At 38.0% G+C, this 16,813-nt stretch overlaps 1 protein-coding gene across 1 annotated transcript; it reads right to left on the reverse strand.

Moving 5' to 3' along the window:
* Positions 1 to 2,954: 2,954 nt before the first annotated feature.
* Positions 2,955 to 15,211, reverse strand: ubl3b (ubiquitin-like 3b). The gene is made up of 6 exons (XM_022196698.2): positions 15,042 to 15,211; positions 14,351 to 14,461; positions 10,663 to 10,771; positions 9,769 to 9,855; positions 6,225 to 6,302; positions 2,955 to 4,478 (listed from the first exon to the last, which is right to left on the reverse strand). The coding sequence occupies exons 2-6, from the start codon at positions 14,375 to 14,377 to the stop codon at positions 4,426 to 4,428; spliced, it is 354 nt and encodes a 117-aa protein (XP_022052390.1). The 5' UTR covers positions 14,378 to 14,461; positions 15,042 to 15,211; the 3' UTR covers positions 2,955 to 4,425.
* Between the last annotated feature and the right edge of the window lie 1,602 nt (positions 15,212 to 16,813).

A 16,813-nucleotide genomic window follows, 5' to 3' on the forward strand; every position in this document is an offset into this window, starting at 1 on the left:
ACAAAAAACAACAAAAACAAGACAAAATATTACAAAAATGAGACACAAAACGACAAAAAAATGAGACAAATGACACGAAACACACACAAAAAAATCAACAAACGTCAAAAACGAGACAAAAAATGACAAAAGTAAGAAACAAAACAACAAAATATAGACAAACCATAAAAGAAAACACAAAATGACAAAAATAAGAGAACACAAGCGAGACCAAAAGAAAACATAAAACAACAAAAACATGAGAAATGAAAAAATTTGACAAAAGACATAAAACAACAAAAACAAGACAAAATATTACAATGAGACACAAGACGACAAAATAGACACAAAATGACAAAAAAATTGCACAAAAAAGAAAGCAACAAAAATGAGAAAACAAAAATTAGACAAAAAACCCAAGAAAAACAAGACAAAAATTTCCAAAGACAACACAATGAGATAATTCTACAATTGTAAAATTTGCATTTAATCTCTTATCTGTCGTTTCTACACAGAGTGACTGTGGTCAGCTCCTGTTCAGATTTTACTCTCAGCTGACTTCTGTCAAAAACCTCAGACTGCTTCAGATAAATGGAAAAAGTGTAGACCACAGACTGACAGCAGCTTCAACACAACAGCAGGTCTGGAGGTTCAGACTGCTGAGAGAGAAGTGGGTTGACTGAACTTTTCCAAAGTTTCTCCGCCAGCGTCAACTGGAAACCTGGACGAGCTGCAGCTACACGTCAGGAGCAGATTCCTGAAGAAATCATCAATATTATGACCCAATTACAACAACAGCACTGCGGCTGTTTCAGCTGATGACAAACAGTTTGTTTTCTCTGAGGTGTTTTTGTCTGAATCAGCTCCTCGTAAATATCAAGCATCCTTCAGTGCAAAGTAATCAGAGTAAACAGCATTTATAAAAGGCGTCCATGAGGCCCTCATTCATGAGGCTCATAGAGAAACACTGACACCTAGAGGGAGACAAATAAAACTACATGTAAACAACAACACCACAAGTACTAATCTATTACTGGTCAAACTAAAAATTCACATTAAAGCGGATGTTGCGCCACCAACATGTACTAAATCTGATTCTTTTAAATCAGGTTCCGAGTTTGTTGAGAATTTCTACTCACATTTGGATGTTTGAGCTTGAAGGGTGATGATTCTCTGCTTGCATAAAATCTGAAAACCAGCCTGATGAATACACAAACTCCTGCAAACACACTGAGGACAGACATTTTAAAAGACTTTAAAAATCAACATTTTCATGTAGAGACTGAGATGTTTTCACTAAGAAGGAAGAGAATACAGCAGAAGTACGTTAATTAATCTGAATGCTTGATTTGTTTTTAAGCATACTTTGGATGCACATGACAGGAAAGAAGAGGTAGAAAATCAAATCAAAAGAAAAGCACAAACATATCTTGAAAACAAAAATAAATATGAAACCTTGTAATGTGTGTCAGCAAACTAAAAAGTGTCTTATATCCACTCTGACAAAAAAGAAAAAGAAGAAAAAACTGAGTTCATGCTACTTTGAGCAGTGTTTGAAGGGAAAGAATAAACTTTTCCTAACTATTGCCTGAAGAAGATGAGAATTCATAAAATCTTTAGGCATACAGATCCACATGCTTTATTTATGAAGAGTATCCATTTGTGCATAATCTGTAAGTTTAACTCATAACTTCCCTTAAGTCCAACTTAGTAAAATAACCATTCTAGTCTGAAACTGTAGAGAGCATCTAAAATAAAAGTTATAACAGAATGTTGGGCACATAATTAAAGCCAGTTATGGAACTGGAACACAGCTGGAGCTGAAATAAGTGAATTTATCAATTATTCAACTGACAAAAGAAAATCATCGGCAACCATTTTGAAAATTGATTAATCATTCATCGTTTCGTTAAGTAAAAAGACGAAGATTCTCCGGTGGTCGTCTAAGTTTTCCGCAATGACAAATTAAATACCTACTTGGTCAGAAATGAGACCCAAAACGACAAAAGCAAGATGCAAAACGACAAAAGCAAGACGCAAAATGATAAAAGCAAGAGGCAAAATGACACAAAAAAATAAATGAGACAACACGAAACAAGACAAAAAAAGACAAAAAAAATTACAAAAAAGTTACGAAGCGACAAAAAATTACACAAATGACATGAGACAAAACATGACAAAAACGAGAAACAAAATGACAAAAAATAGACAAACAACAAAAACACGAGACAAACGACAAGTCAGACAAAAAAAAAACCAATAAGACCAAATTTTATGACAATGACACACAAAATAACAAAAACAGACAAACGACACAAGAGAAAAATGAGACAAAAATTACACAAGAGAAACAAAACAACATGAAACAAAACGACAAAAATATGACAAGACAAAAAAGAAAATATTTCAAAAATGAGAAAAACGACAAAAGTGAGACAAAATGAAAAAAATTAAACAGACACGAAACGTAAAAAAAAAGACAAAAATTTTGACAAATCAAAGTGCCTAAAAAAGAAAAAAATTACAAAACTGGCACAATCAAGACAAAAAACAAGAAACAGAACGACAAAAACACGAGACAAACGACAAAAGTCAGACAAAACATTGCAAAATTGAGACAATGACAAATGGGAGACAAACTGACAAAAAAATGAGAAATGACAAGAGACAAGAAATTAGACACAAAGCAACAAAAAATTAAACAAAATTACACAAATGACAAAAACAAGACATAAAATGAAAAAAACATGAGACAAATGACAATTCAGACGAAAAAAGACAAAATGACAAAAAAATGAGACCGAAACAAAACAGACAAAAGTTACATAGCAACAAAAAATGAGACAAACAACAAAAATCAGATAAAAGAAGGCAGTTAAAGACAAAAAGTTCATCATAAAGGGAACCAACAGCTTCATTAGCAGCTAAAGAATCCTACACAAGGCAAAGAAACAGTAAAACTGAAACGACAGAAGTTGCCTTATGTAAAGATTTATTAATTTATAATACAAGCTTTTATGTAGACCACATTGCATTTTAGTTTTTACATTTATTCATACTGAGCTAAACTTCATAGCAGTGACACTGATTGACAAAAACACAAACCAAAGGACACTCAATGGAAGGAATCAAAAGGTTTCCGACTGTTTCTGAAGAAACCGTAGCCCGTCAACACTCCCAGTGCACCACCTTTGAATTTTTAACGACCACATGCCCTCACTAGTCCTCACACAGAACGCCACGTGCATCACACACCCTCAGACACACTCGCACACAAACTCACCCACACTAAAATTCAACAAATACCTATACACAAGATAAAAATCGATATATTTAAATTTCAATATTAATGATATTACTGAATTCCACGATAAAAGGCAAACGAGAAGTAAAGACAGCATCCAAATGAAAAGGAGGTGAAACGCCGCAGAGACTTTCCTTTGAACTCTTCATCCTAAAAAGGGAGAAATCCCCCCTTTTGCCTTGCTGCCTCCGCTCCTCCCTCTCTTCTTCTACTGCTTCTTCTGTCTGCATTTAACTGGCCGCCATGTCGGCTCCCGTTGCCAGGCAACACCGACAGTCAATAAAGTCAAACGCCTCCAAGAGATCCACCGAATCTTTTCAAGCTGGGAGTCTGTTTCTCTGTTTCTCGTGGACCCTTCAGCAGGTGTTTCCTCTTCCTGATTAAAAGTCTTTTCCTCATTGGTCCAGCGCCACGAACAAACAGATGCAGGTAAATGGCTCAAAGGCCACCGGTGCTGATACAGACCGAACGGTTCAGTTAGTTAGAGGCAGAAACAGTCAGCGAGGAGGATGGCACGTTTTCTACCAATTAAGGTCTGTTCATCTGACCACAAAAAGAAAAAAAAAAAAAAAAAAGAAGGAAGCCATGAGGGGAGAGAGGATGAAACACAATAAACACTTCAGAATTAACAGACTGGTTAAGTGCAATGAGAGGGTTAACACCATTCAGTAAGACCTGGGGGAACATCCACGTGACTAGTAGGGAAGGGTTAAAGCCCACATGTCCTTTAGAGCACTTCTGTTCCTGGGTCGTTTTCTCTACATATGACAGCTCTTTAAAACGCCTCCAGCGGCAAAGACGTCCGCGGGGGAGCGCTGGGTATTGTTCGACGTCGTGATCTTCAAACAAAAAAGGAGCAACGACAGCAAATTATGCTGATAGAGAAGTTTGAGGGGGCAGAAAGTGAATATATTGGCACAAAAAAAGAAGAAGAAAAGCCTCAGATTGGAGTTCAACCAAAGCGAGTGATGGCCCCAAACACACTTCCTGCGATTTACTCCAGAGTCGCAGCTGACGGGACAGAACGGAGGGGAGTGTGTGCGTGTTTGTGTGTGTGTTTATGTGTGTGCGTGTTTGTGTGTGTGTTTATGTGTGTGTGTTGTGGGAGGGTGGGGTTGGGGAGGGGGTCGTTTCCGTTGCTTTTACAAGAGGAGGCAGCAGTTGCTCTCTGTGGTTTTTTCTCTGTTCCTTTGACCTACAAAGACAGCAGAGACATGAGAAGGTGAGATGAAAACACCCAGCCGACACAAGATGAAAGCAGCAGCAGCACGTGGAGCCACGACTACGGCCTAAACGACAACCATTATTCACTCATCTTAGGAACAACATGAACTTGACCAATCATCCATTAACACTAATATGCTACAGTGCACAAAGAAGCTTTTAGTCTCCAGTTACTATAGCAGCTCCAAAGAGTAAAATATAAAGATTTCAAAGGTGAAAGCAAGTGATTTTATTTACATGGACAGTTTTATGAGTGGAGTACACATTTAAATGTCAGTACCACGGTTGATTGTGTTCATTTATGCCTTTTAACCCTGAAATCCTCTAGGAGGTTTGAAAGGAAGAGTAGAAATTACTGCATTTAACCCACATGTTGATCCGGTTTTAAGTTTGAAAATGTGGAAAAAAAACATTTTCACAATGAAACTTTTGATGTCCACATTTTCGGGAAAGTTTTGAACATTTTTTGGAGGGAAAAAAAGGAAATGTTAAAAACGTTTCTTAAGAACATTCACACAATTTTTTTGTGTTAACGTTCTTAAAGAAATTAGTTTTACTGATATATATATATATATATATATATATATATGTCATCACTTTGGATATTTTCAGGATTTTTTTGGAAGATTTTTACTCATTTTTTTGAAAAAACATTTAAAATTATTTTCTTGCCAAATTTGGAGGATTTTTTTAAAGGAAACTTCTAAGGGATTATTGGAATTCTATTCCTGAAGGTTTTGCAAATTTTCAGAAATTTGGGGAATCTTTTTTTTTTTTTTTTTTTTAAATCAGAATTTTTAATTTTTTTCAGAGAAGGAAGCAATATATTTTGGTGCCCGTAAACGAGAACAGGAGGGTTAATAGAATCACCTGATTTTCCTTAAACTTATCATGAGTGACTCCTTGTTCCGTTGGAAAAATTAAACAAATCCAAGCTAAAAATGAATATTTAAGCAAAATCACTTCATTCTGAAAGCATAATTTAAGATTTTGACAAAAAATAAAACATTTCCTCTGACCAGATTCTGTAAAACAAATATTTCTGGCTGGTGTTTGCACAGAGTAGATAGGAAACCTGTAGGGAAAGCAATTAAAAATCTAAATAGTAAAATAGCTATAAAATGTAAAGCCTCCATTATTTTTTCCAGTATTAGTGGCACCTGTGGATTGATTTCTGGTTTTTACATTTTTGTGAAATGAAAAATCAAAGAAAACAATCCTTTATTTCCCCACTTCTTTATAATTCATAGCATTAAAACAGCAGTCATAAAGCACAGAAGACATGTTTGACGTCTCTCTATTTCTAGCCGAGGTTGTGCTGTTTCTATAAAGGTGTGGCTGTAAACGGTTCAATGCAGGGCAACAACTCAAACATGTGTGACCAAAAATGACCTATAATAATAAAGAGTGAGATTTACCCAAGCTGAAGCCAAGTGAGTTTATCTATATGGACTATTTTCTATGTGACGAGCATTTAAAACATCAATATCATCCTGTGAAACCAAAACGGTGATTAATATTTGATGTAGTCTTCAAGGAGGGCAACGCTGCATGATGGATGTGAACGAAAATCCATGACGTGGCGCATGTTGTGACCTGATATGTGATATTTGCAGTTCCACTTTACTCTGATGAGTGAATCAAATGTCAGAGCAGGAATACAGCATTCAGCAGTCACACAGGATAGACTAAAGAAGGACACAGAAAGGTTCCTCACCATGAGAGTTGGGCTCTGGAAGAGTCTCTCTGGCAACCAAGTGCATGACGGTCGTCCGGCCTGGTGGCAGCTTTAGAGCTTTAAACATGGAAACACGTCATCGTTCATTATTATAATATTCATAGCTGTACGGTGAAGCTTCTGTAAAAACAGCAACTGTATGGGTCAATATAGAATTGTAGGATTTTTAGTGTCATAGTTGACATTTTTGCTGTTTTCAGGCCTAAAATCAACATAGAACAACTATAACCAAACACCACATGGCATTTCTAGAGAAAGATTCTTCTTTATATATATATATATATATATATAATTGAGTAAAATTGTAAGTTATTTATAAAGATATTGCAGTGAACCTGTGATAACTCCACACTTCATTCACCCACTACTTTATAATAAATAACTCAGAAGGCTTTGGAGTCTTCCAGTCTTCTTCAGGAGGAAATGTGATCTGGAATTTACACATTTCCTTGAGAGGTGTTTTGTAATGGGGAACTTAGTTGTAAGTGATTTCTCGGATATAGATAAAATGTATTATTTTCCATATAAAATTTGACATATTGCCAAAAAAGAAACATCTGTCATGATTATCTCAACTTAAAAGCAACACAATTTTTAATAAGCTCATTTTATTTTTGCGTAGCTAATTAGAAGGTGGTTATTAAACTTGGATGGTTATTTAGTTGACATTTTAGTGATATCCAGCCATTTTTTATTAATAAGTGATTGTTTCCATAATAATTATGGAATTTGTAAAGACATGATCGTAACAAGCATAACCATTAGCTGTTTTCCTTTTAACAAAAATGTATGCAAGATAAATCCCATGGACTTCAAAAGTTCCTCAATTATATATTGACCCGTATAATGATTTTGACAAACAATTCTCAGGTCAATATTGAGACAAATATTGCAGAAATCTTTTGTTTAATTTTGCTTTCAGTGCTGCAACTAAAGACTCCATTTCTTTCGATTAATGTGCCAATTATTTTATCGATTAGCAGATTAACAAAAGACAACACTTAGAGTGTTTTTGCTGTTTCTGGAGGTGCATCTACCAAAATAGCTCGTATGTTCCTCTTCAGGAGCTCGTACATTGTGCTGGTGCTGCCAATGATACTTTGCATAGTGTATAGAATATTTTTTTATATATATTTTGTGATCATCTGAAGTATTTCCATTTGTGTCTTTGGAATATCTTTTTACACTGTTTCGGAGGTGGCAATTTCCTGAAACGGTATTATGAAAGACACCATGACAGACATCAGAGATGGGTTACAATGAATTGAAGCATTTTAGGAAAAAATGAAAACTGTGCATCAGCTTTAAATACTGACATGAACTGCTTTCTGCATCATCGATTATCCCGACCAATTACGGCCGCTCTAGTTTCTTTCTTTGCATCTAAAAGTGGAATGAAAACAATCAGACAAGTGGCACATTTTCTCACAGTTCATCTCCAGCTGAAAATCAACCGAATGGGATGTTAGAACTGATCACTGTGTCAACATCTGGATGACTTTTCCTTTGCTATCACTCTTACAGTTTCTCATAGTTTTATTTTTGCTTAATTTATTTTTTCTCAGTGGAAATCATGTGTTACACAACTACTTATCACAACAATTTATACATTATTGCGAACACATCTTGGTTCTGTGTGTTTATAATCCGTTTTGCTGATACATAAGTGTGCATGTCCACAGGGCTGCTGTGGTGCAGTTGGACACAGTTTCACTTCCTCATAACTTCTATGTGAAACAGGAAACAGTTCACTTCTGGTGAAGGCTTGACGTCTCCCGTTTCCTTCACACAGGGGAACATCCAGACAGAGAGAGACTGACCTCCCAATCAGGAAATATAGTCCATTCTTATAACACTTTTAATCCAAGCTGTGGAGAAGGGAGGAGGTGTGAGGACAGTGGCAGAGGTAAATGACAGAGACTGTAACTTAATGGGCTTCTGTTGTTAACCTGCCATCTCCTGCAGCTCTGGTTTACCACCCAACTCACACTAGTCCCTGTCCCACCTTATTATCACAACACTACAAGGATTACAGTGACTGCAGCTTCACTGATGCTCAGCCCACTTAACTGTGAACCAGCCGTCTGAGCGCGGGTCAGTAAGTCTCAGGACAGATCAAGGGCAGCGAGTCCAGGAGTTCAAAAGTTTAAGGAGATTAAAATCATTAAATGAGATGTTCTTTGTCTAGTTGCTACTTTGTTTCAACTCTGCAGCTCATCTGCTAAACTGCTCAAGTGCAGGAAGACGGTCACCATGGCAACAGATATGTTAATTCTGTCACACCCGGCCTCGGTACATGTTTATATCACTTTTTTGGGGTAAATTCTATGTAATTCTTGGCTGCTTATTGATCATAACACCAGATGAAATCCTTCAGTTGCATCTGTGTCTCTCCATGTCTATTGGCTTAAATGAAACACACACAACAAAGCCAGTAAAACCATCTGCCTGTAATCCTCAGCTGCCAACATTATGGGGTGTTAATGTCAACCAAATGATTTCTGTTGACATTAATGGGAAAAAGTGAAGACATGTGCCTGAGCACAACTTAAGAAGACAGCACAGATTGTAGAGTTTAAGTGCCTGTGTGTGTATGTGTGTGTGTGTGTGTGTGTGTGTGTGTGTGTGTGTGTGTGTGTTTCACAGACCTGACAGAAGAACGTTTCAGCTACATTTGAGTTTCTTACCTTCTCTCCTAAAATGGGGGTTGTACTTTTTGCTTGTACTTTTAATTACACCAGAAGACCACCGATACTCAGTGACTACTAATCTAATAAGGCAACAACAAACTACCAGTTATCTTCTCTTTTGTTTATAATAATTACCATCTGCCCTAGAACAAAAGACAACCCCTATTTCACACAAAACTGAACAGTTTTGTTGTAAATTCTTATTATTTTCTCCACAAATCATCTTCCTTAATAAGCAGTTCTTGAGTCTTCCACCAGGTAAAGCATTGTCTCTGTTAACATCTGTCCTGGTTGTGTATTTTTTCTCTCTCTTCTCTGCAATTTCATATTTTGACTTGATGTCATTTGAAAAGTCGGTCACCCTTCAATGATTGAGGACAAGAGAAGATTTAATGACAGAATGAAAAACACGGCTCGTCATTAGAAACATGCAAGTAGCTCAGTGTTAGCCACATAGCACCGGATTTATCTGAGTGTTTGTGGGGAGCGAGGAATAAATATGCAACGGCTAATTGATTAAGGAAATCTTTAATTGATGGCAGCCTTCATTACTCAGTTAAACTCTAGGAGTAAAATAAACATCACAAAGAGTGGAGTAAATAAATCACAGGTGTCAGTGTTATTTGAAAATCTAGAGGTGATCCTGACATAATTCTTTGTAGCATTACTAGAAAATGTCTGGAGCTTTCTGCTGCATGAATGCATGAAATTACCTTCACTTGTAGCTTAACTGTGGTAAATGGGCAACCTTATTTACAGTGTCCGTCTACAGGGCTGTTTCTAGTACATAAACAGTGTTCACGTGGAGGTGTCTGTGTCAGAGATGGTCTTACCTCCCAGGGTAACGTTGCCATGAAGGAAGCGTCCCTGGAAGATGAGGCGCAGTATATTGGGGCTGCTCACCCTCTCCTCCTCCCATCCTGCCAGACAGAGGAAGAACAAGTTCATCATTTACTATGAGCTCACTGACACCGATTTTTGATTGATAAATGGAAGTTTAGCCCCAGAGACCATTTCCACATATAACCAAAGACAAGACGGTAATAAAATAACTTGGAGCATAATGAAGTACAACTAGAAAAACACGACATGAAGAGCTGCCAACTCTGGAACACATTACAAACTGAAATCTAATTAGACTTAAAATCTTCTACCCTGAAAGACTGAGTGCTGGATAAAGGCAAACAGGATCTGTAGCCATTTTAACATTTAATGCACTTTGTTTTGAGGATTACATTATACTTCCATGGCTCTCATGTATTTTGCTTTTATGAGAACGTAAGTTGAATATTTTAATTTTACTGTTTCTGTAAAAGCCCAAGTGCTGATAAATTACCTATAAACTTAACCTTTGTTTGAAATCTCAGCTCTGCTAATTGTTATAATTTATCAGCCAGCAAGCACACTGGTTTCAGGAAATCTGTAATAATCTTATACCGGTCGTTGTGACATCAGAAAAAGATGAAAATGTCTATCGGTGTTTTCTATTGTTCAGGATGAAGTCTCAAAATGTCTGGTTTGGACCACAACCCAAAGATATTAAATTTAGTGACATGGAGGAGGAAAGTAACCAGAAAATATTTGCATTTGAGATGCTGAAATCAGAGAATTCCAGCATTTCTTTAAAAAAATACTTAGAGCCCTTACATAAATTATTACACTTACAGCTCTATCTAGTAGTTAAGTGTTTGAAACGCAGAAAGCAAACTGAATCCTGCAAAATGTACCTGCGGGCCAGTTGTCAAATACATGCTTGGCGATGTCTGTGGCCGAGTCATTCGGAGAGAACGTGAAGTCTTGCGTTTTGCCACTGACCAGGATCAGGCGGAGGTGCACCTAAAACAACACACAGAAACATCTAAACATCGGTGCGTAGAAAAGTCACAGCGGCCGACACAAACTCCAAACTTCCATTAAAATTCTTCTCGATGAGTCGTGATGAAATCCCTCTACTTCCTCTAACCTCTTCAGACATGAGGTGACCTTCAGAAGGCTGCGAAGAGACGGGCATTCCAGTCTAATTAGATTTATCCACACCAGATCTCCGCCCTTTGAGTGGGCGACTTCATTCAGTGAGAGCTTACACTGAAGTGAGCCCCTGTTGCCAGAGACAACAACAGATAAGGGTGGGGTTGAGGGGGAGAACACTGGCCCTTTAGTTCCAGGGTGCTGCTGCTCCTCTCCGGGCTGTCGGCCTAATGCGATAACCCCAGGTGTCCCAGACAGCTCTGGGCCATGTTATTAAATTTACATGGCCAGTGCGTAGCCCCAAGGGGGACCGTGCATATGTGTGGGAGGGTCTCCAACACTGGGGCGTGCTCCACATTTTATCCTCCGGACAAACCAGTCTGTTAATAAATAAATAAAAGGGCGACCTTTTGTCCAACATGCCTTTGAGGCGAAATATTACACTAAGATCAGAAAAGCCTTGTGGGACACAATACACGGTTTCTTCAAGATTCAAAAATAACACAGACTCCTATTGCAAATGCAGGTCACGACCGAGCATCACAAAGTGCTTTTCATGACCAAATTAGACCATGCTGTGGCCAAACTGTTTATTTAGTTTAATTACACAGTTACATTTTATTAATGTATGCATTATACTTTAAGATTTTGTGTCACTTTTGTGTTTTTTGTTGCGATTTTAGGAGTTTCCTATGTATTGTGGTTTTATGAGAATCAAGTTGTATATTTGAATTTTACTGTGTATGTAAAAAGCCAAACCAGTGATCAAAGTTTATAATTAAACATGGCTATAAACTAACACTTTGCAGCAAATCAGTTTCATGCTCTGTATGATCTGATCCTCGCATCGCACGCATAAAATGATAGATATGAATTTGTTTGCTTGTTTGTAATTGTTTGCTGTCCAATTCAGCATCAGTGCAATTTTATGTAACTTTGATGTATTTTTTTAAATTACAAAAACAGATACTGCACTATAAAAAAAAAACAAGCAATCAAGGGAGTTTTTTGGACCCAATAGAAGCATACTCTCAAATAGTTTAAATCCATCACTTGATCTCGACCCAAAAATGTGCATTTAGCAGAGACAGTTTCAAGAGAAGACGGTGGAGAATCACCAGGAAAGATGCCAAGTGGATGTCTACGGGTCACACAGCTTGGACACTGACTCCAAACCACAAATATATTTAAACATTCAAAGCTTTAAACCAGTTGAACTTCTATAAATGCATTCATATATAGTGGATCTCTTGGCTAATCTATAATTACAGATGTGGTTAACAATCAAAAGCATTGTAACTGATAAGAGTGGTGCTCTTCTAGTTAAATATGTTTGATCATCATGGGTTGCTTTAATGTTTTCTTTACAGTAACTCCTATGCATTTGTGACATTTCTAGTATATTTGAGAGATGTCTCAACAGATTTCACACATTTAAATAAACTGAACATAACTTCTTTAATTGATGTGGATTTCCCAGATCTTTGCACCTACATGTGTTGTCCATCTAATTCTGCTTTTTTTTCGTAGTCAGTGTTGTGTCAGGCAGTCAAGAATTAAGAATTCTGATTTTATTCTGATTCCTCCACCTCCTTTGTACTATAAGTCCAGTCAGCAAAGGGTCAGGACTGAAACGTCACTCTGACCTAAATTAATGATCCGTTTTGGACCTTAGTTGTCTAATTCATGTCGGTCCGTGCTAATCTATTAATTCATCATCTCTTATCAATCATGCCGCTACTTCAAAAAATGATTTAGGTTAAAAAAGACAAAGCATCCTATTGACTGAATCTTTCTGCTGGGACATCTCCATTCAAGAGTCTGAGTTGGCAGATGGGAATACTTTTCCCTGACATTTGCCCTTCTTAAAAAGGTGTTACATGAACTTTCTTTGGTTCACAAATCACAGAGGAGAGAACAAAGAGACTTAATCATGAGGTGTGACGTCAGGGAGGGACAACCCCACTCTCTGATCTGTTTACAAATACAACCCCCCTCCTCTTGGTCTTCCTCTGCCCTCCCTGCCCCCCATGAACTTAATAACCTCAGTGTGGGGTTACATACCCATGTCATTACTAACAAGCTTTGTCCCCATCCCTTTCATCCCCAACAAAATAACAACACAGTCAAATCTGCCTGGTTACCCATGGCAACATCCTGCATCGCAAATGTTCTCGAGGTTCTCCAATCCAAACAAAGGCATTAAATCTGTCAAATACTGTTATGATTACTTTTTTAAATGTTGGCTACCAAAGGCTTATCCTTTCTTGATGGTAGCCAAGTTCCCTAAAAACGTAGCCAACCACAGGCTAATCCCAAAAAAGATGATCTATTATATGTACTCTGTATTGTTGTGGGTTTTTACCTGATGTCTGTGTCCACGATAAAACATTCGACAAGGTTCTGATCAAATACAATTTAAAACAATGCTATGACAGCAAGGGTGTGTGCCGCTACACAGCTAAGTCTATGTCAACAGTTGCGGCTAATTTCTCAATCAAGTGAATGTTTGGTTTAAGAAATGCCATAAAATAAGTATAAACACCCATCACAATTTCAGATAATTTCTCTAAACACCATGTCTGGTCTCGCCAACAAACTAAAACCTCACGCAAATTACAATTATCAAAAGAGACCAAGAGTGTAAATATTCACGAGGAAGACAGAATCTGCAAATTTAGACTTTCTGCACAAAAAATATATAAACAACTTGATCAGTTGATCAATAGAAATCGCTGCAAATCAATCACTGTTCCAGCACAAAATACTCCCGTTATTCACACTGGCACTTTAACATGTGATTGTCTCACTGATCAACATAAAATTATACGTTTTATCTTTGATGAATAATTAGATAGAATTATGTATTATACACAAAATCTGCTGGTTACACATCTCTTACACATCTGATGCATTTTTTTGCAACCATTACTTTGTAAAGTATTACATTTAACGGAGCACTTGCAGGTTAGAGTGCCAGCTGCCTGGAATGACAATTAATCCTGATCGTTTTTCTCAGTTTAACTTCCACTGTTGTTTCTGTTGTGCGTCTAAATAAGTGTTGTCTGTTCCTGTAGTTGAATCGGGGGGAGCAGGGCGTAGTAAGAGGGTTCAATCAATTGGCATGTAAACCTTGAAAGGAAAGTAGGGCAACGTTTTAACTGAGATTAGACAGATGGTGTTCACAGGAACAGCAGTCACTATCCCAGCTAAGTGTTTGTGGGACGTTGGCTAATCCATAACCACCCCCACCCCTAAACCAAAACACCTAAATGATTTTAACTTGGAGAAAACGTTCATGTAATGCTTTAACACCGAGGTAGCCACACACATTAATAACTGACTGCAATGTTTCAATAACACATGCCCCCAAAAACAGAGACAACCAGCGTGACTCTGAGCTGCTGCTGTAAAGTGGTTTAAGGAAGGTGGCAAAGGCTCACTCACCATATCAAGATCCCTCTGGGTGGTCATGGCTCAGCGAGGATGAAGGCCGTGGACGTGGAGCAGAGAGGACAGGACTGGTGTGCTTCAGCTGCTGGAGTTGGGGCCAGAGCCCTGACACAAACAACACCAACACTGTGAGCCTGCTGATTCCCACAGCCTGGCACCGCAACTGCACAGCACACAGGCTAATGATCCACAGAGGTTAGCATGTCGCTACAACGAATATCACAACACCATCAATCAAGCGTCAAACAAGCACCCGATTGATTAGTTACCTGAAACCACATAAGCAGTTAGCGAAGAGGCGTACTTCACCGTGATATGGCTAATTAAAACACCAAACTTAGCTGGTCAGATAGCGACGACAGCGACGAGCTTGATAGCTTAAGTCAGATTCCAACAGTTAACCAAAACTAGCGGGCTAACGGTTCTATTTCATATAGATGTAGCTAGCAAGCTCGATTGAAGTAACTAACTAATTGATGTTGTAAAGTAGGTTGAAAATGTATCTCATCCGAGCACAGCGACAAGTACAGCTACGTCCGGATATATGTCGAAACACAGTCCTGCGAATACAGCTGGCTGGTGCTAGTGTTAGCTTAGCTTATACCAATCCGTCTATCGCAGGCTAGCGGCGGGGCTAGCTGGCTACCTAAATATGCAACGGTGATTTTTGCACAGTCGACCTCACCTGCATCTGATGAATATGATGAAATTTTGCATTCAGTAGAGTTGACGACTCAGCAGGGAGCGCTTTTCATGAGGAAAATATCGAGTGCAGCTGGATATCGTTATGGTTGACTCTGGGTATCGGTGGCTAATGGACGGGAAGACGCCGGATGTCAGCTGGTTGTAAACACAGAAAACAGTCGCAAAGGCTTCTGGGAGTTAAAGTCCACAACGGGTCATAGGGGCTCTGTGACGTCTTCAACGCTCCAGAAACCTGTCTGGTCCCTGCAATGTCCTCAACCTGAACAGAGATCACGAACTGCTAATTTTACGTAACTTCTTGTCAAATTGAGACACATACAAACCAAGTAAGCCTACATTTAGCAGCAACTGCCCAAAAAGTGAGATGCTTTGGCAATAAACAAATAGCTATTAGTGGTACAGATATGGAGAGAGACCAAGACTAATTGATCTTTAGACAACATCAGTAAAACAGACCTGATTAGTTCCAGTACTAATCATTAAGGTTTCTTTCTGGCTTTGGAAACTTAAGGTCCATTTACTATTTTTTTCCCTCAGAAACTATCACATTGTTTTCATCAACAGTATGAGTTTGTTTCAGTTGTCAGGACATCCTTTCAGACATCTTGAGTTGGGATTGTTTGTCAAAGTCCAGATAAAGATTTGGGCCTGCAGTGATGAGATGCAGCGACATTTTACACCATATTCATTCCAGGACTATCAACTATTTCATTGCTGTTTATTTATGTTGGCTATGCTTTAAGCTGACAGCAAATAACAGACAAAATGTTTTAATAAGGCAAATAGAGCTTTAGAGGAGGGTAAACACACACAGTCAACAGTGAAATATGAATATTTAGATATAGATTTAAATATTTTTGATTTTGTTTTTGGTGCATTGTCTCTTCTTCTGCAGACGCTTGTTTTTTAAGGACTACAAAACTGGAAACTTCTAAAAGGTGTGAAGTCAATGTCAAAATAAAGCATGTCTGTTTTTGTTATAGAAGTAAAATAAGTTGATATTCACAGAAACCTGCCAGTGATTAAAGCAAGAAAGTTGCATCTTACTAACCAGCTGCTGTTAGTGCAGCCACATTTCAATAAATAATTGAACAAATGTGGCTGATGATAAAAATCCTAAACAATGGCAACACATCCAGAATTAACAGGTCTGAGACCAACTTAAATATTTCGTAAGTTCATGCTCACTAACAAAGTCTATTGGCTAACAGCAGTCAGTTGCACAGTGATCAAATTACATTTTTTGTTGAGGTGATTCACACACAGATGTTAACTGTTGACTGTGTCTGGCTGAATCCCACCACATTAAGAACACTCTTCTTTTTCAGCTACTACTAAGACTGATAAGAGTTGGTGGGACACACCGTCTGCTGCTTTAATTGCACAGCCAACATTTGCATCATCATGTGATGATGGCTTGCAGAAATGTACAGCATTTAACATGTATATTACCCTATGGTATACCATTCCATTTATACAGCAGATTTAGATTAAGCTTAAAGGTTACATTTTGTAGTTAATTAAAAGTTGGATCACTTTACCCAGATGCAAAGTCTAGTGTTATGTCAGGATTTCCTCCCTAGGCTACAAACAGGTGCAAATCCTATAGAGTGACACACAGACAAAACCTGGTCACTCCATATGAACATCTAAGGAAGAGTAATGCAGGTGGTGTCTGCAGGTCTGTAGGCTGTCATGTCTCCCCCATCCTTCCTGTGAAGGACCTGTATGAAGTGAGTCATACTGGGACAT

The sequence above is a fragment of the Acanthochromis polyacanthus genome, chromosome 10 (assembly GCF_021347895.1).
Source record: "Acanthochromis polyacanthus isolate Apoly-LR-REF ecotype Palm Island chromosome 10, KAUST_Apoly_ChrSc, whole genome shotgun sequence".
Taxonomy (NCBI): Eukaryota; Metazoa; Chordata; class Actinopteri; family Pomacentridae; genus Acanthochromis; species Acanthochromis polyacanthus.